The sequence below is a fragment of the Zootoca vivipara genome, chromosome 7 (assembly GCF_963506605.1).
Source record: "Zootoca vivipara chromosome 7, rZooViv1.1, whole genome shotgun sequence".
NCBI lineage: Eukaryota > Metazoa > Chordata > Lepidosauria > Squamata > Lacertidae > Zootoca > Zootoca vivipara.
The window spans coordinates 55858594-55886084 of NC_083282.1; the positions used below are offsets into that span (position 1 = coordinate 55858594).

The window sequence follows — 27491 nt, forward strand, 5'->3', positions numbered from 1 at the left end:
AGTCAGCTGGCAAATGGCTTAATAAAACAACCGCAGCAGTTGATTGACAGGTGGGTGACCCTACTAATCTGTAAGTTGATTCACAGCAGGTGGGAGAGGTAAGAATCTGGCCTACCAGCCAAATCCAGTTCCCAAGATTTCCTGGATCCAAAGATGTAGCTCTCCTACGCAGATTTTCAAAGCATAGGGAATCTCTGGATTTAGGAAGGGGAAAGGGGCCCACAATCCACATTAAGCTGAAGTATGGATGGGGCAAAAGGGTGAGACACCCACAACCCCTCCCCCTCCCTGTGATACTGGCAAAGAGAAACAGGTTGGGAGAACCATTTCCCAAAGTTTTTCACCCCTAGTTAGAAGTAGAAGCCTCTTGCCTGAGAGGAGAAAAAGGATTCCGAAAGCAGCAAGCCAGAAGCTCACACAATCGCTTACTAAAGTGAAATGAAGAGTTGGCATGGAAAGAGAAGCTCCCAAAAGAGAATCAGGAACAAAACCAGAGCAAGGTGTCTACACCATATAGCAGGATGCTGCAGCATTGGCACACGTTACATTGCCGTCTCAGACTTTCCATGGGTCAAAAATCCAGGACAACACCAGGATGAGAAGGATATCATATGGACACCCTTAAATTAATGGGGAGATAAACTGGTGCAAACCCACATTTTGCTCCAGGGTGGACAAGGCTGACATCAAGCAAATGTCACCCTAGATGTTCTAGTAGTCCGTTTCCTCATCTCTTTCCTTATCACAAAAAGTCCAGTGTTTTAGGAGGAAGTGGGCTTGTTGCACAAGAGCAACCAGTCAGCTGTAATTTGCCTGAATGCGACTGAGACCCACCTGAAAATAGCGACAGTCTGGAAATGCCCTCACATTGATTAAAAAGATAGCTCAAAGCAAGTTCACAGCCCTCTTTTGGATTTGTCATGGCCCTAGCTGTATATAAAAGGTGCTCAGAGGTTACCATATGAATAGTTTAATTGTGCTATTTACTAATACCTAAGCAGAACTGCTACAACTGATCCATCATACATAATTCAGATGACACTGGCAAGTTCAACCTCTGTGCCAAAGTAATAAAGAAAACAATATATGAAATACAATAAAAACAGCAGGTACTCAAAGCTTTGCTGTTGCCGCGGGCGCTGTGTGAAAGCTGTTATGAGCAGACCCCATAACAATCTCCAAACATGGGCTACAATAAGCTCACTCCAGGTTTTACAGCTGGCCCCTTGGGTATAATGGACTGAACCAAAAACACAGGATATGAACAACTTGAAAAGTGTGTGTGTGTGTCTGTGTCTGTGTGTGTCTGTGTCTGTGTGCGCACACACTTCATGAGTACATGTACTGTACTGCAATCTTGGTCCATAGTGCAGAGTCATCCCTGTCCATAAATTGGCTTCTTAACTATGGCCTCCTAGCCTTCAGCCACTGGCAGACGCAATATGGAACTTTTAATTGCAGGAACTGTCAATCAAGGCATCAAATTGGGTTGGTTCACCATCCCGCTAGCTGCATGATGAGGAAGCACCCTGGAAATTCATCCAGGATGCTTTAAACCATGAACCCTTTGAAACCCAACACCACAGCCAGAACTTTTGGGGTCCATTTCAAAGAGCACCAGGAAGCTCTCTCTCTCCCTGCCTCTGGGATTCAGCACTCCCTTTGTTTACCTGTGAAAAACCCAGTGGAGACTTTTGTGGTGGGTTCAACAACTGTATCTAGAACATGGTATTTCAGAGGAAGGCAAAACAATCACATAGTTCCTAGGTAATGCTTCCTAATTCTTGCCTGGAGTGACCCACAACATTCTATGCATCTTTTCTGTTTGGAAGCAAAGCTAGCATGTTCCTTGGCCGTTCAGAGTTGACAGGGAAAAGCGGCCATAGATTCATCAGGTGCTGTAGCTCGACAGAGCTTGCAAAACTGACATTGCCACAGGGCCTCTGCTAGCAACCAGAGCCATGAAATTGTGTAGCTGCCTGAAGAAACTACCTTCCCCAAAACACACAGTGAAGGGAGATACAGGAAAGCAGCAGAGTAGTGAGTGAGAGGGATGGTGTAGGCCCACTGCTCAAAACTGCAGGCTAATCGCCTTCTTGGGTGCTTGGTGTGGCATCCGGAGACAGGCCGGCTAGGAGTCAGAGACACACAGAGCTTCCACTGCATCACTCAGGCCCTGATTCACTCCACCTACAGCCAGAAGGCAGTTTTTTACCACAATGTTAGAGCAGGCACATCGTGGGGTGGGCATAGGTGGAAGGCTCTCCCATTTGTTTTTTCCAGGATGAAAGGCCTCAGCTGATTCCAGGACAGTGGGTTGGTTTCCTAATAAGCAAGAAAACATGAAGACCATCAAGAGAACATGTGAGCACACGCAGATACTTGATTGCACATGTAACACACAGCTAATTTAAACTAAGGGTTTGTTTACAAAGAATAAACCACCAACCTTTGCTGCCTCTAGTGTGTATGCATGTATGCATGGATATATGTGTATATGTATGCATTTGTGTGCATGTGTGTGCATCTCTCTCTCTCTCTCTCTCTCTCTCTCTCTCTGTGTGTGTGTGTGTGTGTGTGTGTGAATGATACTGATTGTGTTCACTTGCTGTACATGTTAATGAGGATGATCGTTCAGGTTTGGTTTGGTTTCAGAGTTTCAATGATTTTTGGCTCTCTCACTTTTGTTCTTCCTCATTTGTCCCCTTCTCTACTTCTACCCATCAATTCCCATCACCAGTCTCACCCAGTGTGGTCTGATCAGAGTGATGAGCGTTCTAGTCCAAAATGTGGGGGGGGGCACTGTACTGTCTAGCCCCAGTCTAATTCTTCATAAAACTGATGGCGTATGTCAACAAAATGCTCATACCACATTGGCATGCATGGTCATTTTCTGTCTTTTGTGCATAGAAAGGGACCTGAGAAGGGCCTTGAATATAGTAGTTGTCATCCTTGTAGCAGCAATAATTTTATGGTAATATAGTTCCACAAGCTATAGAATAATGACTTCACACTGAAACAGGACAGGAGTCACCCTCACCTAGGCCTCCAGCTATGACAATTCTTCCTTTCAAGTAGCCGGATATGAAATCTGCCCGTCGTTTCTTCAGAAAGAATGAGCGCTCAATCTTCATCCAGCCCCCTGAAAATTAACCAGACCACCTGCTGAATAATCATGATTTTCCATTCCTGTTCTGAAGCATTTGGATTCCTTCAGAGAGAAATCAAGGGCGTGTTCTATAATCCTAACATTGGGGAACTAAGAGAGAGTTTGGGGTATATGTGTCTGACTACAAGAATACTGGGCACAAACTATTTAAGTAATGAGGGTCCCAGAGCCAATGCACAACACACTAAGGCAAATGCCAGGGCTCTAAGGCCACAGTAAGACCCACCACTGCTGATGCTTGGGTTTGATCAAGCCCACCCCTTTTGTCATTTGATTGGGAGCAGACAAGAGCACAGAGACTTGTGCAACTGAACGCACACTATAAGCACCTCGATTTCTCAAGAATGCAAGGCTATGCATATGCCCACTGGAACCACTGCAGAGATAGGTTGCTGGAGGGGGCTCCCACTGAAGGCATCTCACTAGTGGGGCCACCGGATGACCCTTTGCCCAGGGCTTTCTAAACTCTGAAGCCTTCCTGAGTAGCAGAATCTGAAATTTTTGAAATTGATTTCCCACCCTGCATCTTATCCTTAAGGCATGCATGCTGAGAAGCATATGGTAACCCAGAAAGAACTCACCCTGTTCAATGTCAAACACATCCACGTTCTTCATAAACTTGGGCTGGCGGTATAGCCTGCCCTGCCGTAAACCCCCCAGGCTGAAGATGTTGTTCTCTGCACACACGAAGCTGGAGAAAGCTCGTTTGCTGGGGATGTTGGGGAATTTGGTCCACGACCTGGTCTCGATGTCAAAGACTTCAAAGGCATTCACAGCATATTTGGATTGCCTTCCTCCTAGGAGGGAGAAGGATGGAGAAGTGAAGAATGTGCAGCAACAATTGGAGGCATGGGATTCTACTATTCTCTGGCCAAGCAGGTCTCTGGAGTGCACAGCCAATCCTAATCCAAAAGTATACTGAAGCTATGGCAAAGAGCCATAGAGTCTCTGCCCCCTGCAATTTACCCAAATGTAAAACACTAGACAGTGACTGGCTCAAGGTCACACAGGGAGTTTCATGGCTGATTTAACCCTGGTCTCTCAGGTCCCAGTGCACTTAATAACTCTACACTTTATTCCACATTCTTGGGGGGGGGGGAAGGGATATCCAGGGAGATGGGGGAATAATATTTTCTCATAGATTTGGAGGTTTATGAGGTCCCTTGTTAGCAGTCCTGTATGAAACCTTTAAGACAGCAATCCTGTACATACTTATCATGGAGTAATCTCCCATGGAATTCGGTGGGGCTTACTTCTGAGTAATGTACAGTTTCAGTGGCATGAACCCTCCCCACTAGTAACTGTCATGGCAGCGCCCCCTTCTGAACCACACTTAAATGTGGAGTATTAACAAATCTGCAGTGTTTAAAGTGCCCGCTGTTTCTTTGCAAAGAAGGAAGCTAGGAAGAGAACCAGAATAGGATGGAGGCCATACGACTTATCTCCTAGCAGAGAAGCAACTGTGACAGTAGGGACCCCTGTGAACCAAATGAAAACACAGGTGCTCTTTGTAAAATTGTAAAGGTAGCTTTGCAAAGGAGGTGGGAGGGGAGAAAACAACGACAACTTGCCCACACCCCTGTGACCACTCATTTGCCGTTGCCCTGTGACCTCTAAGCACACTATTCCTGGCTGTGAGGGCTCAGTAAATAAGGGGCAAAGTCCATTCGCGTCAGGGGCTTATGCAGGAAGCATGACCTTTGGGTTCATAGAATCATAGAATTACAGAATTAGAAGCGACCCCTTCCAGTCCAACCCCCTGCAATGCAGGAATCTCAACTTCTTCTTCTTCTTCTTTGGCTATCACTCGTAGCCGAGTAAGATTGTCTTCCATAAACACAGTTTTAACATTGAGTCCATAAGTGACTGTGGAGGCCAATTCTGGATCCACACGTCCTTCCACAGTGGGGACATTGGTTTCCGGGCGGGAGTTGATCACGGTGTGAATTTGTCAAGCGTACCTTCCTCTTAGGACGTTTCTCCCTTGCGTCCTGAGTTCAAGTGTCTTCAAAGTCCATGACACTTTGGTAAAGGCTGTTCTCCAACTGGAGCGCTCGCAGGCCAATGTTTCCCGGTTGTCAGTGTTTATACTACATTTTTAAAGATTTGCCTTGAGACAGTCTTTAAACCTCTTTTGTTGGCCACCAGCATTACGCTTTCCATTTTTAAGTTTGGAATAGAGTAGTTGCTTTGGAAGGCAATCATCAGGCATCCGCACAACATGACCAGTCCAACGAAGTTGATGTTGAAGAATCATTGCTTCAACACTGGTGATCTTTGCTTCTTCCAGTACACTGATATTAGTACGCCTGTCTTCCCAGGTGATGTGTAAATTTTTTCAGAGACACCGTTGATGGAATCTTTTGAGGAGTTGGAGATGGCTTTTATAAGTGGTCCATGTTTCACAAGCATATAGTAAGGTTGGCAGTACAATAGCTTTGTAAACAAGCGTTTTGGTTTCCCTGTGAATGTCCCAGTCCTCAAACACTCTGCACTTCAATCGGGAGAAAGCAGCACTTGCAGAGCTCAGGCGATGCTTGATTTTGGCATCAATGTTGGCCCTTGTGGAAAGATAACTGCCTAGGTAGGAGAAGTGATCACCATTTCCCAACGTAATACCATTGAGTTGGATTTGTGGCGCTGCAGAGGGGTTATTTTGTAGTTGTTGGTGCAGCACTTCGATTTTTTCGATGTTGAGTGATAGGCCAAGCTTTTTGTAAGCTTCTGCAAAGATATTTAGGATGGTATGGAGGTCATCCTCTAAGCGTGCGCACACTACGTTGTCATCAGCATACTGAAGCTCTATGACGGAAGTTACAGTAACCTTCCTCTTTGCTTTCAGCCAGTTCAGATTGAAGAGCTTTCCATCTGTTTGATATATGATTTCTACTCTGGTGGGGAGTTTCCCTTTGACAAAGTGTAGGATCATGGCAATGAAAGTAATGAATAGAGTTGGGGCAAACCAGGATGTGAGGGACAGGGAATACCGAGAAGTCCCTCCCATCTTAAGGTCCAGCCCATCCCCAAGCGTGGGGGAGAGCTCTGCCTCCAGCGGAGAATCAGGAAGTGGTGCCCGAGGCTCAGGCAAGGTTGCGGAGCCACTGACCCAGGTGGGACAGGAAAGGGGGAGCCCGGGGGGAAGGCCAATTCCCCCAACTCCGGAATTGCGCAGAAAACATCGGGGGAAGAGGATGGGTCTCCCAAAGCTTCTTTGCTGGAAGAAAACGCGCCAATCTCCATTCGGAGGTTCTGACACCTGACCGAAAGCATGTATATAGATCGCTCTGAGCACTGTAAATAATCAGCACTTAATAAAAGTCTGAAAGGAATATGCTGCGAGGAGTCGTTACTCTAGAGTAGCCGCATCAGCGCCTCTGACACAGCACAACCCTGTTTAACACCTGATCCCACTGTGAATGTTTCATTTTGAGAGCCATTGTTATCTGTGATGGTTGCTGTCATATTATCATAGAGGAGCCGAATGATGTTTACAAATTTATCTGGGCAGCCAATTTTCAAAAGGACAGTCCACAGGGCATTATGATTTACAGTGTCGAAAGCCTTAGTCAGGTCAATAAGCACCATATATAGGGGTTGTTTTGCTCTCTGCATTTTTATTGAAGCTGTTGAATGGTGAAAATCATGTGCACTGTCCCCCTAGAAGGCCGAAAACCATTTTCGGATTCAGGAAGGGTCACCTCGGATATTGTTACGAGACGATTTGCTAAGATCCTTGCAAGAATTTTGCCAGCCTCAGCTGATGCCTCAGAGAGATGCCTCGATAGTTTCCACAATCAGTTCTGTCACCTTTTTTTAAAGAGATTGATAATTTTGGCATCCTGAAAGTCTGCTGGGATTTCTTCTCTTTCCCAGATTTTTTCGATGAGTTTGTGAAGTTGTTGTGTAAGTTCAATTCCGCCCACTTTGAAGATTTCGGCAGGTATCCCATCAGGTCCACTGGCTTTGTTGTTTTTCATTTGGTTAATAGCTGTACACAACTTTCCCAGATCTGGAGATACTGCAAGCTCATCTCTAACTTGTTTTTGCAGAATTTGTGAGAGGACCTCAGCAGCTATGGGGGAGTTGCGGTTAAGGAGATGTTGGTAATGTTCTTTCCAGCACAGTGCAATAGCTTCTTTATCTTTTAGAAGTGTGATATCATCTGCTGAGCATAGGGGGCATATGCCATGCATGACAGTAGGAAGGAGAGTCTACCACCTCTCATGGGCATCTGTTCCACTGTCAAGCAGCTCCTACTGTCAGACAGTTCTCCCTAATGTTTAGTTGGAATCTCTTGCAACTTCAATCCATTAGTTTGGGTCCGAGCCTCCAGAGCAGGAGAAAATGAGCTTGCTCCATCCTCCATGTGATAGCCCTTTAGATATTTGAAGATGGCTATCATATCTCCTCTTAGTGTCCTCTTTTCCAGGCTAAACACACCCAGCTCCTTCAACCGTTCCTCATAAGGCTTGGTTTCCAGACCCTTGATCATCTTGTTCTCCCTCCTCTGCACACATTCCAAGCTTGCCAATTTTCATCTTAAACTGTGGTGCCCCAAACTGGACACAATTCTCCAGGTATGGTTTGACCAAGGCAGAATAGAGTGGGACTATTACTTCCCTTTATTGGTACACTATACTTCTGTTGATACAGCCCAGAATAGCATTAGGGTGTTTTTGTTTTTTGCTGATAGACAAACACTGTCCATCTTTGTTAGTTCAGTACATTTCACCCCCTCTCCAGTTCAGCTGGAAATGATTCCTTATGGTAAAGTAAACAAAAATAACATGGTTCCCTGCACAAGTTTCAAAATGCAATTTGATCACCAAAGCACTCTTTACATCATGCATGGTTGCCACAGAGTACTGGTTCACTCAGAGAGTAGCATACAGAAAGTCTTCTCCTCGTGGTTCTAAGTGCAGTAGAGGCAATGGTCAGAAAGAAGGGAAAGAAGGTGATGGGTTGTAAAGAAGACCCATTTGGAAATTTAGGTATGCACAATTGAAGTGGATTAAAGCCATAGCTGCCAAGTATCCCGTATCCGCCGGGAAAACCCCTTTTTTCTTACCGTTTCCCGGCGGTCTCCCGTTTAGGTTAAAATCCCGGTATTGTCCCTTAAATCAGCTTCGGCCCGGCAGCCATTTTTCTGGTGCCGCTTTGCCCTTCTATGGGCACCAGAAAATGGCGCCGGCGGCGCCAGAAGTCGCTTCCGCGCATGACCAGAAGTTGTGTGACGCGACTTCCGGTTGTGTTTTGCCCTTCTATGGGCATCAGAAAATGGCGGCGCCGGCACCAGAAGTCGCTTTTACGTGTTTCCGGTCATGCGCGGAAGCGACTTCCGGCGCTGGCTCCGCCATTTTCTGGTGCCCATAGAAGGGCGAAGCGCCACCGGAAGTTGCGTCACGCAACTTCCGGTCATGCGCGCGCTGCCGATCCCGGATCTTTACGTCCCGAACTTGGCAGGTATGTTAAAGCACTCTGTCATCCTAGTGCAACAAACATAAAAATGGACTTTTGCAGTTAGGAAAGTGATGGGGGAAAGCACTGAAAAGTGTCAGGTGAACTAATGGCTAATGGGAAGACATATAAACACCTCCCAGAAAAATCAGGATGAATGCAAGATGAGTGTGCATTGTCATATAATCATCCTACCAACAGAACAGAACAAATGCTCAATGAAAACCAGGCGTGGCCTAACCGCCACATACGCTATGTTCTACCTCCCCCCTTGAGGCATTTTGCGCCTGAATATCAGTTTCTGAGAATCTCAGGTGTGCAGTGTGCTGTTGTGTGTCTGGCATGCAGATGCCCTACAGGCATTTGATTGGCTATTGTGAGAACAGGTTGCTGGACTAGATGAGCCATTGGCCTGATCCAGCAGGCTCTTATGCTCTTATGCTTTGTACAAGCAAATCAGAACGAAGGCTCCCAAAAGAGTCATTGGGAGGAAGCCAAAGCTACAAAAGCAGGGCCAGTAAAATGGTGTCCTACCTTGAGCCCTTGGAATAAGGCTGAATATAGAGCCTAACTGTATTTATACAGCCAGAGGGAAGAAGTAAACAGAAAGGTCTTTTGGAAACAGTTATGCAAAAACAAAACGGTATCTTGTGGCACCTTAAGAACTAGCAGATTTATTGTAGCACAAACATCCATGCTGATAAATCTGTTAGCCTTTACAGTTCTACAAGTCTCCTTTGCTTCTGTTGTTCTGCCATGATCAGCTGGTGTAAACTATGAAAGGCTAAAAATAAAAGCCAGTGGAAGTCTGGCTGCACCCAAGCCCTTGTTTTCTTTAACCTCTGGATCCCTCCTAGAAGGAATGTTTACAGCTTCTCAAAGTACGTGTGCATTTGGGACAGTGTCGTGCCAGGTTTAGTGCAAATATTTCATCTCAAAGCAATGAAGTTCCATCTCTCTACCTGCTTGTTTCTTTTAAAACTTGTTTAAAAGCCCATTCATTTGATTATTTTTAATTACTTTGATTAAAAACAACCTTGATATATCTTAATATTATGGATACTGGACCGAGTCTGGCAGTCTCTACTTCTGTTTAGCTTTGCTTTGCTTTACAACCAAAACACAAGGGGTTTGAGCAATTTGCACAAGAGTCAGAAAATGAAATGGGAGCATAAGCAGTCCATTTGTGTGCCAAAGGGTGTTAATTTACCTTTTGGGTTTACCACAGAGCACAGTAGTCCCCTAAGGCAGCAGATTTGAACCCCTTTAAACAGTGAACAGTTTGTAAGTATGTAAGTACACCACAGCCCGGTCAGGCCAAAGGCCAACATCCTTTTATTTTATTTTATTTTATTTTATTTATTTTATTTTATTTTATTTTATTGGATTTATCTCCTGGCCATCCTTCTGAAGAAGCCAAGGAGCAGCAAACTGCTCCACAATTTAAAAACAAAAGAGGAAAAGCATTTTAAAACAGTTAAAACTTGTGGTACTGAATTCTACAATTTAACTATGTTCTGTGTGAACAAATACCTACTTCTGTGAGTGTCAGTCATGTCTTGCTTGCCCGTTAATTAAAAAATATTGTAAAGGCAGAGCTCCGTTCATGCAATATTATTTTATCTCTCCTGTGCAATAAATGCCAGCTACAGAGCTGACATTGCTAATCCCAGAGAATGCCTAGCACTTTCAGAGAGGTTATGGAAGAGAGCAGCTTCTAGAACTTCTGCAGGAGGGAGCATTACAGGACTCTCCAGTCAAAGGAATAATGGTCGAAGGAATAGGCTGGAGGCTCATTCTTACCCAGCACATAGATCTTTGTGCCCCGTAGGAAGGAAGTTGCAGCATACCTGGGTGTGGGCATGGTTGCCAGCGACACCCAGATGTCCTTGAGCATGTCATAATGCTGCAGGTAATTGTGAGGGCGAAGGTCTCCTCCCATTCCACCAGCTGCGTAGATTCTGTAGTCTGAAAAGGGCAGCGAGAGAGAGGAAAAGCGAAAGGATAAATCTAAACAAGAATCTTGATTCTGCTTTATCACAGTAGTTCCTAAATAGGTTCCACAACTAAATAAAAAAATAAAAATGGAGGCGCATTACCAGCAGAAATTGAAAGCAGAACTATCTCGTTCCCACCCAAACTTTCATTTTTTGTTTATTTTTTGCCTTGGATTCCATATATTTCTACCCAAAGGATGGAAATATCACCCAAGAAGAGGAAATGCATCATCCCCAAACAAGGCAAAAGACCCTCATAAAATTAGGATATGCTAATTCAAGTATCTTCAACCTTTTCAGACCTAGGACTAACTTTTAATCCAAACATGCATTCGGTTCAATTTCTTAATCTTTTACCATGTCTTTGCATGGTAGTAATAATCCTGTTGAGAGCCACCTTGGATCAGGCTGCAAACCACCAGCTGAAGACCAGTGTGCTAACTGATAAGAATGGATGCAAATATATATGCAGTTGCTATAATTAAAACAGAAATAAATCTTCTTTCCAGTGGGGAAGACAGCGGCCAGGTGATCTGTGTGCTTCTTGAATATGCATTCCGGGTGCTACCTATTGATGAGCAGCATCTTCTAGTTCATTATTTTTAAACTGGACAACCCTTCAAATAGAAGACAGACTCTTTCAGATAAGAGTTTGGTCCTCTGGCAGCCTTCTGTAAAGCAAGGCACACGGCCACTTGAGATGGAAACCTTCCCTTCCGAACAGCAGTTCATCACATTGAAGCACAAGCCAATCTGGCAATGCTTAAGAGTTGCTAAAGCAACTTGTCATCACAGGAAGCAAAAAGATATGGGTGTGTTTGGTGGAGGGGAATATGTGGAGTCTGAAGCTCTACTATATAGAGGCAACCTTTCATACAGATTTCTGGACAGTGACCTGATGCTTTCACATCCCTTGTGCCCTGGGTGATTTGTCCTTCAAGAACTGCAAAAAAACAAAAAAACAAAAAACCACCAGGCTGTCCTACATTTGGCAGTTCTAGACTGGGCTGCTGAAAATCACCTGATTTTACCCACAGCAATTCAAAGATGGTCATTCCAACAACCAGTGCGCAAGGGTCAAAGCCAGGACACATTCACACCGTAGCAGAAATCGGCTAAGTGCTCCCCACTGCTGGGCAGATCTGTTTCCATGTAAGAAGAAATTTACTCCGCCCTTCCCATCAAATTAATTAGGAGAAATGCACTGGGGAGCTTCCCTAAAAGCCAATCCTATTTTTGCCACCAGTGCCTTTTAGAAAAAGAATCCTCCTTGCCTTTCGTCGTCACAGAGATCCCCATTGAGGCTTCCCGCAAGGAGTTCCTTTTCTTCCATTTGCCCTCGTCTATGTTATACATCTCCACAATCTTCAGGGGTGTCTGGTTAGCTCCAACACCCCCAATCACCATTATCCTCTTGCCCAGTGTTGCTACAGCTACCCCAGCCCTGGCTGTAGGCATTGGGGGGAGAGAATTCCATTGGTTGGCTTCAGGGGAGTACACCTCAAAACAGTCCATTGGGACACCGTTGTCATCACAGCCCCCAATGGCATAGACCTGACCACCAGCCTCCACCAGGGAGCAGTAGACCCTCCGGCTGGGCAGAGGCGCCAGAGTTTTCCACTGGAAGTCTTTGATGCTAGGCACATCCATCATGGGAGCAAGACGGCATCTGTTAGGCAGCTCGCTTGTACTGCAAAATGAAAGGATGCAAATCAGAGCAAATGTCATTCAGGCATAACAAAGCACATCAGAAATAGAGATACCAAATAGTTAGAGGATGCCTCTGGGTAGTCAGTGTTTTGATTCAAGCACCTACTGGAAATTTAGGACTGCATAGAACCCCCAGATAAGTGAGGGGGGAAGAGGTGAGATTGTCCCACTTGGCAAGCCAAAATACTTGTGTTAACAGATAGCCTTAGCGCAACTTTGAATTCCTCCCTCCATGTTTAGGTAAGTGATGAGGAAATACTCTGCAAAGTGTGGGATAAATTAAAGGTCAACAGGAAGACATATAAACTCTGCCCAAGCAAATCAGGATGAATGTTCATTGTCACCAAACCTCCCTGCAAGCAAACAAATCAGGATAAATGCTCAATGAAGAAGGCTTCCTATCGTGTAAGCTCTTCAGGAAAAATGTTCCATAAACATTCATCTGGAATAGCCCAGAAACCAACATCTTAAGAAGCAATAGATCACTGTTCCCCCAGCCATCAACAACAATATTCTATCACAGGCACACAAAGCAGTGCTCCTACCTTTCACTGAGTATCTGTTAATCTTCTATTTCTGCGTCTGCTGGATCCTGATCCTAAATAAATAAAGGAAAGAAATAAGGTTGGATTCAGACCCTTGTTTCTGCTTCTTAACAGGGACAATCAGATATGTCAGAGCCTCTCCTGCTTCCAAGGCTTTTGTCCCTTGAACTTTTTCTTCTCTCAAGGGCCTCTCTTCCCAAATCCTTCTGTCTCCCTCTGGGTCTTCCTGGACCAGCTGCAGCAGACGCACCACAATCCCATCCTCCATAACTTGAATCTGCCTCATGCAGCAGCAGTGTGCTGAGCTGTAAGCCTGCTACAGAACAGCCCATTAGTTAGAACACAGAGTCACAAGCACCTATCGCAAGCCAAGCGATTATTTTTTGCTCTCTTTCTCTGAACAGCTGACAAGTATGTAGAAGAGGTGAATAAATTTAGGTAGATGGAAAGCTGAGTATGAGTATACATATGGAGAGTGGGAGCTGCATTATTCTCACCTGAGCCTGGGCACACACACACACACACACACACACACACACACACACAGAGAGAGAGAGAGAGAGAGAGAGAGAGAGAGAGAGAGAGAGACCCAAAGCAAGGTTTCATTATAGAACCAAGATTTCTTTCTTAAAATTGAGCTTTCTTTAAAGAACTAAATAATTCTGCTTTTATATGCTCCACTGGCCTCTTGCATGTACTATAGGTCTAATTTACTAAGGTCTAATTTAACTGTCTGTTGTCTTTGTCCATGGAGTTTTCTTGGCAGGGATACTGGAGTGGCTTGCCAGTTCCTTCTCCAGGTGGATCACGTTTAGTTAAAACTCTCCACTATGACCTGTCTATCTTGGATAGCCCTGCATGGCATAGCTCATAGCTTCTCTGAGTTACTCAAGCCCCTTCGCCATGACAAGGCATTGATCCATGAAGGGGATCAACAAACATGAGTTTGACCAAACTGCGGGAGGCAGTGGAAGACAGGAGTGCCTGGCGTTCTATGGTCCATGGGGTCACGAAGAGTCGGACACGACTAAACGACTAAACAACAACAATTTAACTGTCACACACATAGGCCAAAATAAAGGTCTTGCTCCTGTAATGTTGCAGGCAGTGGCACTGCAAAATTTAAAAGCTCCTTGCTGTGCAATGGTTCCCAGTGTCTGATAGTCATTTACATCTTCAGAACCTCCCTTGCCTCTTAGGGCCCCGCTAGGTAATCCCACCCCTCATGGGATGGTACCACCAGTGCTTTTTTTCTTTAAAAAAAATGTTTAGGGGTACTCTCATTTTGATTCAAGAAAATCACAATTTTATAGTTCAAATCGGGGGAAATAAATACAGTAAATGGACAAAAGTACAAAGATTCACAAAATGTTTAGGGGTATGTGTACCCCTGAGCTGTGTACCCCCAGAAAAAAAGCACTGGGTACCACCCGCTTTGGAAACCACTAAGTTGGAATGTGTATGTTAGAATGGAGATGATGAGGCCCCTAAGCACTGTTTTCATGGGACTCCCAAGAGCCTGTCCTGTTTACACAACAAGGATCACTCAACGTTGTTTCAGAGATTGTTGATGCTGTGCTCTTATCCCAAATCAATGTGCCTCGTTCACAAGGGCAGATGATGTCCACATAGTTTGGAACACTGACACACCATTGTATGGTTGCAGTGGATTTTGAATCCCACCCAGCCTCTGCTTCCTGAGTTGACATGACCTTTTCCAATCGGAAGTATTCCCAAATGAAAGTCCAGGCATTTTAAGAGAGGAGGGCTTTAATTCACATGATTCTGCAATGCAGGATCCAAGCCATTTCTTTGCTTTGAGTGATCTCCCTTCAGACCCCTGAGCTCAGGGGAGCTTTGTCAGTTCCACTTGTTCCATCAACAACAGTTGGCAAATGAGATTGACGGGACTAAAAAAGGCTTTTAAAGTCAAGGGAGATGAATGTTGCACAACCCACCCAGGAGGAAACCGAACAGGAGCACTGCTTTGCATGTAACACACTTTGGTTTGTTTCATAAGAGCAGAAGCAGAGCTGCATCAGGCCAATGGGCTCATCAAGTCCAGCATCTTGTCCTTTCTTGTGGGAAAGAAGCAAGCAGAACCCAGAATCATTCCTGCCTCCAACTGACCATTTCCCCCTGGGCCAGGAGTGAGGGAAGTATGAAGTTGGCACTACTGCAAGTGAATTGGTATATATTTGCCTTCTCAATGCTATTGGGATCTTGCTTATATTTTATTCAATTTTTAAAAATGTATATCACACCTTTCCTGTCATGAGAATACACAAAGCACATTTCAAAAGCAAATACAATATCATTTATGTATTAAAAAATATTAAAATATGAAGGGGGGAATCTTTTCCCCAAATAGCCATCTCAAACCAAACCATAATAACAATATTCCCCCTCCCCCCTCACCAGGGATGAGAGTTTCTTTCCATTGCATCAAGACAGATACTGGCATTACCTCATCTGTTATTATCCAGAAACAAATAAATACAATCGCAGCTCCTAGCTGTGCTGTGTCCTCAGGTCCCTGGGCAAATTTTCAGCTCGCAGCAAGTGACAAGCTATCGAAAAACACCACAATGGCAAGGGCACAAATGTACAATTTCAAATGCAGAGCAGTTGCAGATCAGATTTTTTCCCCCATGGCCTGTTTTCCAAGTTATAGTGAAGTCAGATGATTATCGTGTGGTAAGTTCCTAGGGTATGCATATAACTATTTGAGAAGCTGGTAAACAACATACCAAGCTAACACACTTCTGTGCCCATTTTCAATTATATTTTTTATTAAACATTTTATCAACACACATACAGAACACAAATACAAAAAGTAAACATCAAAATACAGAAATACAAAAATACAAAAATACAACAAAAAAAATATATATCATCTCTAATCCATTTTAATATTCATTGTCCTCTGGCTTCCCCAATTCCCTACTATCTGATTTTCTTTTTTATAAACTTCTGTAGCAGTTTCTAAATCATCCTTCTTACCCATCATATAGTCTCTTTAACACTTCAAAAATTTCATCTTTATATCATCTATCATATTTTCTCCCTTTCAATCTTCTATTATTTCCCTATTGCCTTAACTTCTTTATTTTCCTGGATGTTCAAAATCTAGTTTTCAAATTCATACCCTATGTATATTTTAAATTTCTTCCAATCTTTTAAAACTTTGTCATTTGTTTGGTCCCGGAGTCTTCCTGTCAATTCTGCCAATTCCATATAATCCATCATTTTCATTTGCCATTCCTGCCTCGAAGGCAGTTCCTCTTTTTTCCAATATTGTGCTATTAAGATCCTAGCGGCTGTGGTGGCATACATAAACAAATTAACATCGTCCTTGGGGATTTCTTCCCCAATTATTCCAAGCAAAAAGGCTTCCGGTTTTTTCAAAAATGTGTTTTTAAACATCTTTTTCAACTCATTATAAATCATTTCCCAGAAGCCTTTTATCTTAGGGCATGTCCACCACATATGGTAGAATGAGCCAACATCCTGCTTACATTTCCAACATTTATTGTCGCTTTTGTGATACATTTTAGCCAGCTTGACCGGCGTCAAATACCATCTATACATCATTTTCATCAAATTTTCCTTCAACACAGTACAAGCCGTAAATTTCATACCCTTCTTCCACAATTTTTCCCACTCCGACATCATCACATTATGACCCAAGTCCTTGGCCCATTCAATCATCACTGATTTTGTTTGCTCATCTTTCAAATGCCATTCTAGCAACAAATTATACATTCTAGACAAATTCTTGTAGTCTGTCTCTAATAACTCCGTTTCTAATTTCGACTTTTCTGTCTGGAATCCTATTTTTTTATCTAGCTTGAATGCTTCATTTATCTGCACATACTGAAACCAGTCACTCAACCTATCTTTCAGTTGTTCATATGGCCTTAACTTAAAGTGGTTTCCCACCTCCATCAGGATATCTTTGTATTTCAACCTATTCTCATCCATATTTGTCCTTTTAGGTTTCTTTGCCTCAAGTGGTGAGATCCACCTAGGAGTTTTTCTTTCCAATAGATCTTTGTATCTAATCCAAACATTAAACAATGATTTCCTAATTATATGGCTTTTAAAACCTTTGTGTAATTTTACTTTATCATACCATAAATATGCATGCCAACCAAACGCATTATCATGGCCCTCTAAATCCAACAAGTCATCATTGTCTAACAAAAACCATTCCTTCAACCAACAAAAAGCTGCGGCTTCAAAATAAATCTTTAAGTCTGGCAAGGAGAATCCTCCTCTTTCTTTTACATCAGTCAAAAGTTTGTATTTAATCCTGGGTTTCTTCCCCTGCCAGACAAATTTAGACAGTGTCTTCTGCCACTCTTGAAAACATTTCATTTTGTCAACTATCGGTAGGGCCTGAAATAAAAACAACATTCTCGGCAATACATTCATTTTAACAGTTGCAATTCTTCCCATTAAGGACAATTTCAACCTTGACCATACTTCCAAATCTCTTTGGATTTCTTTCCAAAGTTTCTCATAATTGTCTTTATACAAGTTCAAATTTTTTGACGTCATATTAACTCCTAGGTATTTCACCTTTTTTACACACTTCAGTCCTGTGCAATCCTCTATATTCTGTCTCTCTTGCAATGTCAAGTTCTTTTCTAGTACTTTAGTTTTCCCTTTATTTAACTTAAAGCCTGCCACACTGCCAAACTCTTGAATTATCTGCAGTACTCTCACTGCACTCTGTTCAGGGTTCTGCAAGGTCAGTACTAAATCGTCTGCAAAGGCTTTTAACTTATATTGTTTTGTACCCACTGTAATTCCTTTAACACCATCATCGTTCCTTATCATGTTCAACAAAACCTCCAGAACGGAAATGAATAGCAGGGGGGAGAGTGGGCACCCTTGTCTTGTTCCTTTCTCAATTCTTATCTCTTCTGAGACCACATTATTTACAATAATCTTAGCTCTTTGCTCAGAGTAAATACCATTAATCCCATTAACAAAGTTTTGGCCAACCTCCATTTTTACAAAATTTCTTTTCATAAAATTCCAAGAGATATTATCAAAAGCTTTTTCGGCATCTACAAAAATTAACATTGCTTTGGTGTTTATTTTCACTTCCAATCTCTCAAGAATATCTATTATAATTCTCACATTGTCTTTCATATGTCTACCAGGCAGGAATCCTGCCTGGTCTTTATGAATTAAGTCTTTCAACACCCTTTTCAATCTTGATGCCAAAATACTAGCAAATATCTTATAGTCCACATTTAATAAGGAGATTGGTCTGTAATTTTTAACCTGAGTCTTATCCACATCCGGTTTTGGTATCAGAGAGATAAAAGCTTCTTTCCAAGTCTCTGGTGCTTTGCCCCCCCCCTAAAATCTCATTTGCTACCTCCATTAATGGTTGTATCAACCAGTTTTTTAATGTTTTGTAGTACTTGGAGGTAAGTCCATCAGGTCCTGGGGCTTTGTCGTTTTTCAATTCTTGTATTGCTGTTTCAACCTCCTGTCTTGTAATCAATCCATTCAGTAGGCTCTTTTGTTGTGTTGGAATTTTTTGCAGTCCATTTTCTTTTATAAACTTCTCAATTCCATCTAAATCTTCTTTTTCCCTTTTATATAACTGTTTGTAATATTTTGTAAAGCATTTCCGTATCTCTGCAGGGTTCTCAATAGATTTTCCTTCATCCATAATCTTTATAATTGTATTCTCTTTTTGTCTTTTCTTCAATTGCCAAGCCAACAATTTTCCACATTTATTGGCCGATTCGAAAGATCTTTGCTTCATTCTTCTAATTTTCCATTCAATTTCTTCATTTATTATTTGGGAGTACTGCACCTGCAAAGCTTTTATCTCTTTTTGAACTTCCTGACTTTTTGGATTATCTCTCAATTTTTTTTCTTTTTCTTTCAATTTGTCTAAAATCTTTTCCTTCTTTTCATTCCTCCTCTTCTTCCAAATTGTATTCTGTTGAATCAAGAATCCTCTCATTACTGCTTTGCCGGCATCCCAAACCATTGTAATATTTTGTCCTTTGTTCAGATTTAATTCAAAATAATCTTTCAACATCTTCTGGGCCTTATTATTTATCTGCTCATTTCTCAGTAGAGAGTCATTCATCCTCCATCTAAAAGAACCCTGCAGGTACTGTTTTAACTCCATTAAAACTGCGTTGTGGTCTGAATAAGTTCTGGGGCATATCTCGCTTTTTGTCACTTTTGGACATAAGTCCTTTGTAATCCAAATATAGTCCAATCTACTTCCTGACTTTTGCGAGTCCGAAAAAAAGGTGAACTCTTTTTCTAATGGATTTTTTAGCCTCCAAACATCTACTAAATCAAAATTCTCCACCAAATCAAAGAATGTTTTTGGAAGCTTGCCATCATTAGATATTTTTTGTCTTTGAGTTCTATCCATCATAGTTGATACAGCCCCATTAAAATCTCCCATCATTATGATCTTATAATCCAAATATTCCAACAGCGCAGTATGAATGTTCTTGAAAAAGTCTGATTTAGCTTCATTTGGTGCATAAATTCCAAGTATCAAACATTTTTCGCCTTGCAGAGATATTTCCACTGCGATATATCTCCCTGTTTCATCCTTAAACAATAGTCTAGGGTTATATTTTTCCTTTACATAGATGACTACCCCTCTTTTCTTAACTTTATCAGAAGATATAAATTCTTGGCCCAATAACTTATTTTGTAAAATTCTTCTATGAGTCCTAATTACATGGGTCTCTTGTAAACAGATAATGTCCAAATTCTGTTTTTTAACTACATGATAAATCTTCCTTCTTTTAACGCATGAATTTAGTCCATTCACGTTCCACGAAAGTACTCTTAACGCCATCTTGTTTTACTTTAAAGTTTAATCTTCGTCTCCTGGTCCAGCGCCAATCCCTGCTCCTGCTCCTGCCAGCAATTCTAAATCGAATGCTCCTGGTCCAGCTCCTGCTCCCAAACCTTGGCCTCCTCCAGTTGGTGATTTAAAATCCTCTGCGTGGCTTTCCAAAAATCTTCTTTTATCCTCAACCGATCCTCAACCGATCGGATCTTGTATTCTTTTTGTTTGTATTTTCTTTTTGTTTGTATTTCTGTGCCCATTTTCATTGTGCTGTAGAAGGTTGACAAGCTGCCCAAGGGGCTATATGCAGTGTTAGCATAATCCTATAATTGCCTACTTAGAAGTTAGTCTCAGTGACTTCAGTGGAACTTCTTCCCAAGTCAGTAAGTATAGGGTTACAACCTATACATTAATGGGTGAATATAAATGATCATTTACTATGAGATGGTTTCAATACCATCATTCAGTTGTCACCTGTCTACCTCTGAAAACAGGGAGGTTATGGGGCAGGTTGAAAAAGGGTGGGTAATTATCATACCCTTTCCCAAAGCAGATATGGGGAAGTTGTGGCCCTCTGCAGAGTAACCTGTGGTACTCCAACTCCCATCAGCCCCAACCAGCATGGCTAGTGGTCAAGGACAATGGGAGTTATAGTCCAGTGTCATCTGGAAGGCTACTGCTTCCCCAAAACCTGGGTTAAAATCTCCATTTATTAAGTGGTGACTCCTGGTAGATACTCAGACATTCTTTCTTTCTGAGAAAAGCATAGTTTTCTCACGGGGTTCACAAGCGTCTTATTTCATAAAGAGCTTTTAAGCCTACCGGTAATGCTATGGCCTAGATTCAATTATGGTGATAGATCTGTCCCCAAGGCCAGCGTTACAACAAAACATTTCCCCCAAGTAGCTGCTTGCTCTTCAGTTTTTTTGCATCTTTTAAGCAACTTTTCCTTGAAGGCACCAGGCTACATGATAAAGTCAGGGGCTGAATTTCATGCTACATTTTTTAAAATAAAATAAAAAAGACCGTTTCCAAACCTTTGCAAGCAGAGCAAAGCAAATGGCCTGTCAGTGCAAGGATTCCCACTTGCACAATGGGATTCCTCCTTTCTCTCTGCCCCCCCCACCCAGTGCCTCTTGCCTTCCCCAATTCTGCTCCAGAGGGTTGGAGGAACCTCCAAAACAGATTTGGAGGTGGGAGTTGTAGGAACAAAGGACTTGGTGCTTGAGGAGATACATCAACCTTTCTCACTTGCCTGTTTTCACCTACAAATGCTCTTCTCCCTACCAGGGTTTTTGTTTATTTTTTTTACTGTCCCTCTCCCTTCAGTCAAACCAGAGAAAACACAGTTGCAGAGGAAAAGGGCTTGGCAGGGCATACGAAGTGAGAACTTGCAGGTAGGGGGAGGGTTATGTTCCCCCTCTTGTACGCTGACCTCCCCCTGCCTGCAAAATCCTTCACCCGACCCTGTGTTCATGTTCAGTGGCAAGAGTTGGCAGGTATAGTGTGTAATAATTATACCCCAAGGACACAGTCTTCAGGACACTTAACCAGGGGGTAATTCCTCATCACCTGCAACAGCACTGATGTGCAAGGAACCCACAGTGAGGCCAATTTCTTAGCTGAAATGGTTCTGCATCTTTCCGAAACTGGGACTCTGGCGCTGACAGTGTTTCTCAGTTGCGTGAATCAAGCAGCCAATGTGTTTTAATGTAAGTTTGTGCCTGACATTTTCTGACCTTGCATCAGAATGAACAATTTCCCTGCCATGGCAACCACTACGGGAAGAAAAAGTCAGGCAACCTTTTTTTTTCAAAACCTGGAAAATACTGTGTGGCGTAAACAAAAGGTTCAGGTGAAGGAAGAAATTAGCACAGCAAGCTGCCTTATACTGAATCAGATTAATTGGGCCCATCTAGCTCAGTACTGTCTGCACTGACTGGCAGTGGCTCTCCAGCATTGCAGTCAGGGTCCCTCCTAGCTCTACCTCGAGATGCCGGGGATTGAACCTGGGACCTTCTGCATGTGACGCTGGTGCTCTTCTACTGAGCTTCAGCCCATCCCCAGTAAGATACTTAGCAATTTCTTGGGCTTCAGAGAAATAGGAGAAAGTCCTAACACAGTTGTCCATCTCCTTCTTTCTTCCTGGCTTTACTTTATTATTTTATTTATTGCATTTACAGTATATCTCATATTTCCTCCAAGGAGCTGAAGATGGATAACAAGTTTCTCTCGTATCCCCACCCTCACCCCCAATTTATCCTCACAATAACTGTGTGGTAGGTTAAAATGAGAGATTGTGACTGGCCCAAAGTCACCCATTGAGCTTTAAGGCTGAGTGGGGATTTGAACTTTGGCCACCCATGTCCTAGTCCAACACTCTGACTGCTACACCAAACTGGCTTTGCCTTGCAACTTGAGTTTCCTGCCTGTTTGCTACTGGCACTAGGTAAGCAGGTGAATTATATGCAGGGCTAGATTTGAAGGGGGGTCCTTCAGTGGGTCTGAGGACAGGGCAGCTTGGAACCTCCATTTTAATTTCCCATAATACCTCCAACAAAGTGTTACTTCAGGGCATTGTGGGAAATCAAAATCCAAGGCTATTCCCAGATGCAGCAATTCAGTGCAAGGGGTGCAGTACAAGACCGATGTTAGCACAGTTATAGGCTCTGCCAGAATGCTAAAGTTAAACCTGGGGTATATGTCTAGACAGGGTTGGGAAGTCTGTGTCCCTCCAGATGTCACTGAACTCCAATTCCCATCAGCCCCATGCCCTCATCCAGCATGGCCAATGGATAGGGGATGATGAGAGTTGTGGTTCAACTTCTCCATCCCTGCTCAAGGAGGAAACTGAAGAATATTGAGTGCAAAATTGCAGGCAGAATTTGAGGAAATGATCTTGTAGTTAATTCCACAGGCTATGTTTGCCTACACTCAGACCTGCTTTAAATTCTCTTATTACAATTCTATACCTTGACTCTTGATTCTCTTTCCATATTATTATTTCTTCTTCTTCTTCTTCTTCTTCTTCTTCTTCTTCTTCTTCTTCTTCTTCTTCTTCTTCTTCTTCACAGTTATCATTTGGTTCCATGCTATTCTTAGCCTTAATTGAACTGGAAATTTTGGAGGAACGTGTTAAACAAATCCAATTATGGCAGATGAACCACTTTACCCAGGAAGAGAAGTTGATCTCCAGCTGTGTCTCATTAGCTGCCTTCTCAGTGCAGGACCTAAAAAGTATTATATGATCAGCTAAGTTGATATATGATAAGGCAAGGTAGTGGTGAGTGACCTATGATAGTAAGAAAGTGAATGATTTTGGTTGAACAACACAGGAAATTTAAATATTAATATAAGCAGGGTTAACAGTCTGATGCAGAAACCACTAAATCTGCAGGACAAACTCCATGTTGACTGAAGAATTGACAGGAGTTTGCCAGTCAGAACAGACTGCTCTGTAGACAATGTTGTCTTCAAACCCATTTAAGGAAGTTAGTTAGGGATGAATGGATCAATATTTTCATATCATGTCACTTTCTCAACTGCTTGTTCAAAAGTTCATTTGTAATTTTAAAAAATCTGCTTGAAATTTTGTGCAGACATGTTTTCAAATGTATTTCCTCCCCAAAAGTACGCATTTTGAAATGCATTTTTAATATATTTTTGAGCTGACAGTCGCATTGCAAAACTTGGAGAACTGCAAAATCCAAATTATGGCTGCGTTCTGATCCACGCATGAGTCTGGGAGCTGCAGATCAGGTCAGCTCTTACACACACACATATCCAATTCCTCAACCATCCCAGGCACCACTGGCCATTTTTAACATCAGGGTAAAAGCTGTTAAGTGGAGGAAAAGGGGATGATTCACCACTTTCCTGCTTTCCATTTTTCTGCTCAAAAGTGTCCTCCCTCTGTCCCATGAGTTCCTGATATTTGTTTATCTTTCTTAAAAAAGCATCTGAAATCCTACCAACAGGAGGGAAAGCCGCTTAGGGAATGATTTCGAGTAGAACAATGGCCAGCGGGGAAAGGCTTAAGCATGCCCACATACGCCACCATTTCTAACCTCAAAATAGCCTCATCCTGAAGATGTTTTTAAAATGTCCAACAGCATTCTGAAATACATTTGCATGTAATGTGACATGTGCCCTCAATTGTCTTTCAAAGTCCAAATAAAATAAAATGTCGAGGGAAGAAGGCTGCTCGTTAGCGACCGTTGCTGTTTTTTTATTGGTACTTAACAATGCTGTTCATGGCAAGAGAATAATTGTTTATGTTTTTTTGTACTGTGAGCTTCCCTAGAGTTTGCTTAAAATAACATGCCTAGTCGCACAAAACATGGATATACATCCTGCCAGAATGGGTTCATCTACAACAGCCTTCTCTAGGCTGGTATCCTCCAGATGTTTTGGACTACAACTCCCACCATTCCACACAGCATTACCAATAGTCAGGAATGATGGAAGTTGTAGTCTCACACATCTAGAGGGCAATGGCTTGGAACAGGCTGATCTGTAGCCTTGGCTTAAAGGTTTGCTGTGACCCCGGCCTGCTGTGAAGCATATCCACAAGTAGAATATCTACTTTTAATTTTTCTGTAAGGCTTGATGAAACTGAGGCCCAGAGTTTACATAATTTCAGGCAAGGTGAGGACATGACTGAGAATTTCCGGTGTTGTTTTAATTCCAGTTTTCTTTCCTACAGTTTGTTTCCCATGACTATACAGAAAATACCAATGCAGGCAGAAATGATGACTTCTGTCAGACTGCCATTTGTTGCCATCAAATTTGTTGCTCCAAATGATCTTAATTCTTTATTAGTTTTTTTGGGACTACTCCACCAGCTTCCCCCACCCACTTTGTGTCCACTGGATTTTCAAAATTATGATGGCATGTATATAGCAGCAAAGAGTCCTATGATACTTTAAATACTACACATTGATTATGCTCCAACCTTTCATGGGCTACAATCAGCTTAATCAGATGCATTAAGCATTTTCCTATTTTAAACACACACACACACACACACACACACACACACACACACACACACACGTAAAACAAATTGTAAAACAATGATTTCAGAGAGGAATAATCAAAAATACAATGTGACAATTATGTTGAATAAGTTCAGTGACCATTCACAAAACAGTGTTGATGATAACACAGATAACAGCTAATTAACTGAACTTCTTAATAGGTTGTAATTCAGCAGTTTCATACTGGAGTCCCCCCCCCCCTTTGAAGTTGCTTTGATTCAGAATGCCCACTTTAAGGTCCCGAGAGGCTGAAATGTCCTCTCCCCCAACCTGTTTCTGACTATTGCCCTTTCTGATTTCAGATCTGTAACAGCTCATGGTTAACAGGGCGGGGGAGAGCTTAACCATGAGCCCTAGTTTGGACAACGTGCTAAACCAAACTTTGGCTTCATTCAATGTGGCAGCAAAAACAACCAGGGAGCAGCAAAGTAATTGTGATCTTCTTTCTGTTTGTATTGTCTCACTAAGCTCAAATCTTTCTCCCTGTGGACCACTTGAAAATTGCTGAGGGTCTGGGTGGACCACTTAATTATTTCCCTGCCTACTGTTAGCAGTTGTAATGGACTGTGCCAGCTGCTATATGATTTTCAATTTTATTTTTCCAGACATGCTGTGGACCACCTGAATGAAGCTTGTATACCAGGGGTCAGCAACCTAAGGCCCATGGGCTGGAAGCAGCCTGCGGAGGTCATTTGACCGGCCCACAAACTGCCCCTGAACCGAGCTGCCCACTGCACTAAACCGACGCAGCATGGCACGGGGACTCACTTCTGCGGCACCAAAAACCGTGTCTTCGCAAGCACAGGTGTCAAAAAAGGCCCACAGAACCGATCCGGCCCAGGCCAGATAAACCTTGCTGACCCCTGTTGTATACCATAGTTTGGCTCTGTGTGTTGTGCAGACTAGGCTAATATATCCCGTCCTGCTGTAAATTATTTGATGTGCAAACATATAAGGAAGGGCCACAGCTCAGTTGTAGGATACATGGTTTGTGTGCAAAACGTCTCAGGTTCTATCTCTACCATCTCCTGTCAAATCATATGAGAAACAGAAAGAGCTCTGCCAGAGGCCTTTGAGGGCTTCTGCCAGTCAAAATAGTCCATACTGGTCTAAATGGATGAAGGGAGTTGACCCAACACAACAATTTCCTATTCTCTCCCTGCAGCCGCTCACTTCACAAGACTGAAAGGAGCCAAATACCAAGCCCCAGTGTTTTGATGTCAAGCAATGGATCCCACTCTTCCTACATCTCTTCCTCTTCTGCTCTTTTGCATGACCTTTAAGAACAGTATGGGATTTAATGGATTATTAACTTCCTGCCAGGGTGTGTTTGAGAATCTAGGAAACACAATTCCTGCAGAACAGAAATCATTTTGTTCTCGAATACCAAACCTTCTCCTCCTTTTATTAGTATTTTGTGTCTTTCTTTCACACTTTTGATATCACAGATGCCTTCTTCAAGGTGAAAGGATTGTACTTTGTATAGAATTAACCATTTACTCAATTCACTTTTGGCACAATCTGGGCGTAATGTTCATATAGCACCTATCGGGATATCACATCCGATTCTCTGACATTTAGAAGCCACCCAGCAAAGGATCGGCACGACTGCATGTCTTTCTGTTCACATAGAAGCGCAACCTCACTTCCTTATAAATTGTTTCCTGAGCAATAGTATGCAGATGTGTGTGTTTTAAATTATTATATCTGACTTCACACATCCAGAAATATGCCATGCAATCTATTGGACCACTGCGGGAAGCAATAAACAACAGCACATTTGACAGTTTATGATACAGTGCAACCTTCAGCTATGACACCATCAGAAGAATAACTCGACAAACTGACCCACATACGGTACTTCTTGTCAGTAATGATGATGATTAATCTCAGTTGGCATCCTAAAAGCTGCGCTCAGGAGAAGGAAGCTACTCTCTATGCAAAACATACAGCCATGCATGCACAAAGCAATGACCTCTAAAGACACATGGGATTTTTTTTTGCTTGGCTGCCGAAGAATATTTTATATTTACAGTTTTAAATAGACAGCTATATGTTTTGACAAAACCAGGCTCTTTCTTGGAGGGGGAGGAGAAATCAAGTTTAACGCAAGAATTCTTACGTAGCGTAAGTCTGATTTTTTTATTTCTCTCTCTCTCTCTCTCCCTTTCCCTCACCCCTCCAATCTATTTAAATGTAATTACTCACATACATCTGTGATCTCCGTTCCCTGGAGGCTGTAGTCCATGGTTAAGGAGGAAGGAAACCCGAAAGAGATGACGGCTGTATGTTTGCAAAGGAGGAGCCGGGAAAACGGATCGCCCAGCTGCATCAATCCAACCCTCGTAATATTCACTTTTCTCTACAGGAGCTGAAATACAATCACGTGCAGAGGAATCCCCATCTGCTGGAGTGACCTGTATTTTCTCAGTTGCCTAGAGTCAGCTAGAGGAGTGTGTGTGTGTGTGTGTGTGTGTGTGTGTGTGTGTGTGTGTGTCTCCGCACTGGATTATAAAAGCCAGAATAAGCCTTTTATGGCTCCCATGCTTGCACAGGAAGTTTTCCAACAGCCTCTCGCGTGGCGAATTGCAGGCAGGGAGGGGGGCTCGGTTGGAAATGCAAGGCAGGGATGGGTGAAAATGGCAGAAATTCTGATGAAGGCATAGGAGGTATTTTCAAAATGCCAAGAAGTGCCTACAGGCAGCCTTGGCATAAACTAAG

At 42.7% G+C, this 27491-nt stretch overlaps 1 protein-coding gene across 2 annotated transcripts; it reads right to left on the minus strand.

Moving 5' to 3' along the window:
• Positions 1-272: 272 nt before the first annotated feature.
• Positions 273-27216, minus strand: KLHDC8A (kelch domain containing 8A). 2 transcript variants are annotated; one of them, XM_060277094.1, is made up of 7 exons: positions 26983-27216; positions 12879-12931; positions 11898-12313; positions 10430-10594; positions 3751-3966; positions 3041-3142; positions 273-2325 (listed from the first exon to the last, which is right to left on the minus strand). In XM_060277094.1, exons 3-7 carry the CDS (start codon positions 12274-12276, stop codon positions 2132-2134), a joined length of 1056 nt encoding a protein of 351 aa, XP_060133077.1. In that variant the 5' UTR covers positions 12277-12313; positions 12879-12931; positions 26983-27216; the 3' UTR covers positions 273-2131. The 2 variants fall into 2 exon arrangements, with proteins under 2 accessions (XP_060133077.1, XP_034979875.1); XM_035123984.2 differs by having other exon boundaries at positions 26979-27216.
• Positions 27217-27491: the final 275 nt, after the last annotated feature.

Excerpts from the sequence above, each read along its gene's own strand:
- KLHDC8A (XM_060277094.1), bottom strand. The coding sequence starts at position 12,276 with ATGATGGATGTGCCTAGCATCAAAGACTTCCAGTGGAAAACTCTGGCG. Across the intron at positions 10,595-11,897 it reads GATCTCTGTGACGACGAAAG|ACTACAGAATCTACGCAGCT; the intron begins GCAAGGAGGATT and ends TGCCCTTTTCAG. Across the intron at positions 3,967-10,429 it reads CACAAAGATCTATGTGCTGG|GAGGAAGGCAATCCAAATAT; the intron begins GTAAGAATGAGC and ends TCTCCCTCCTAG.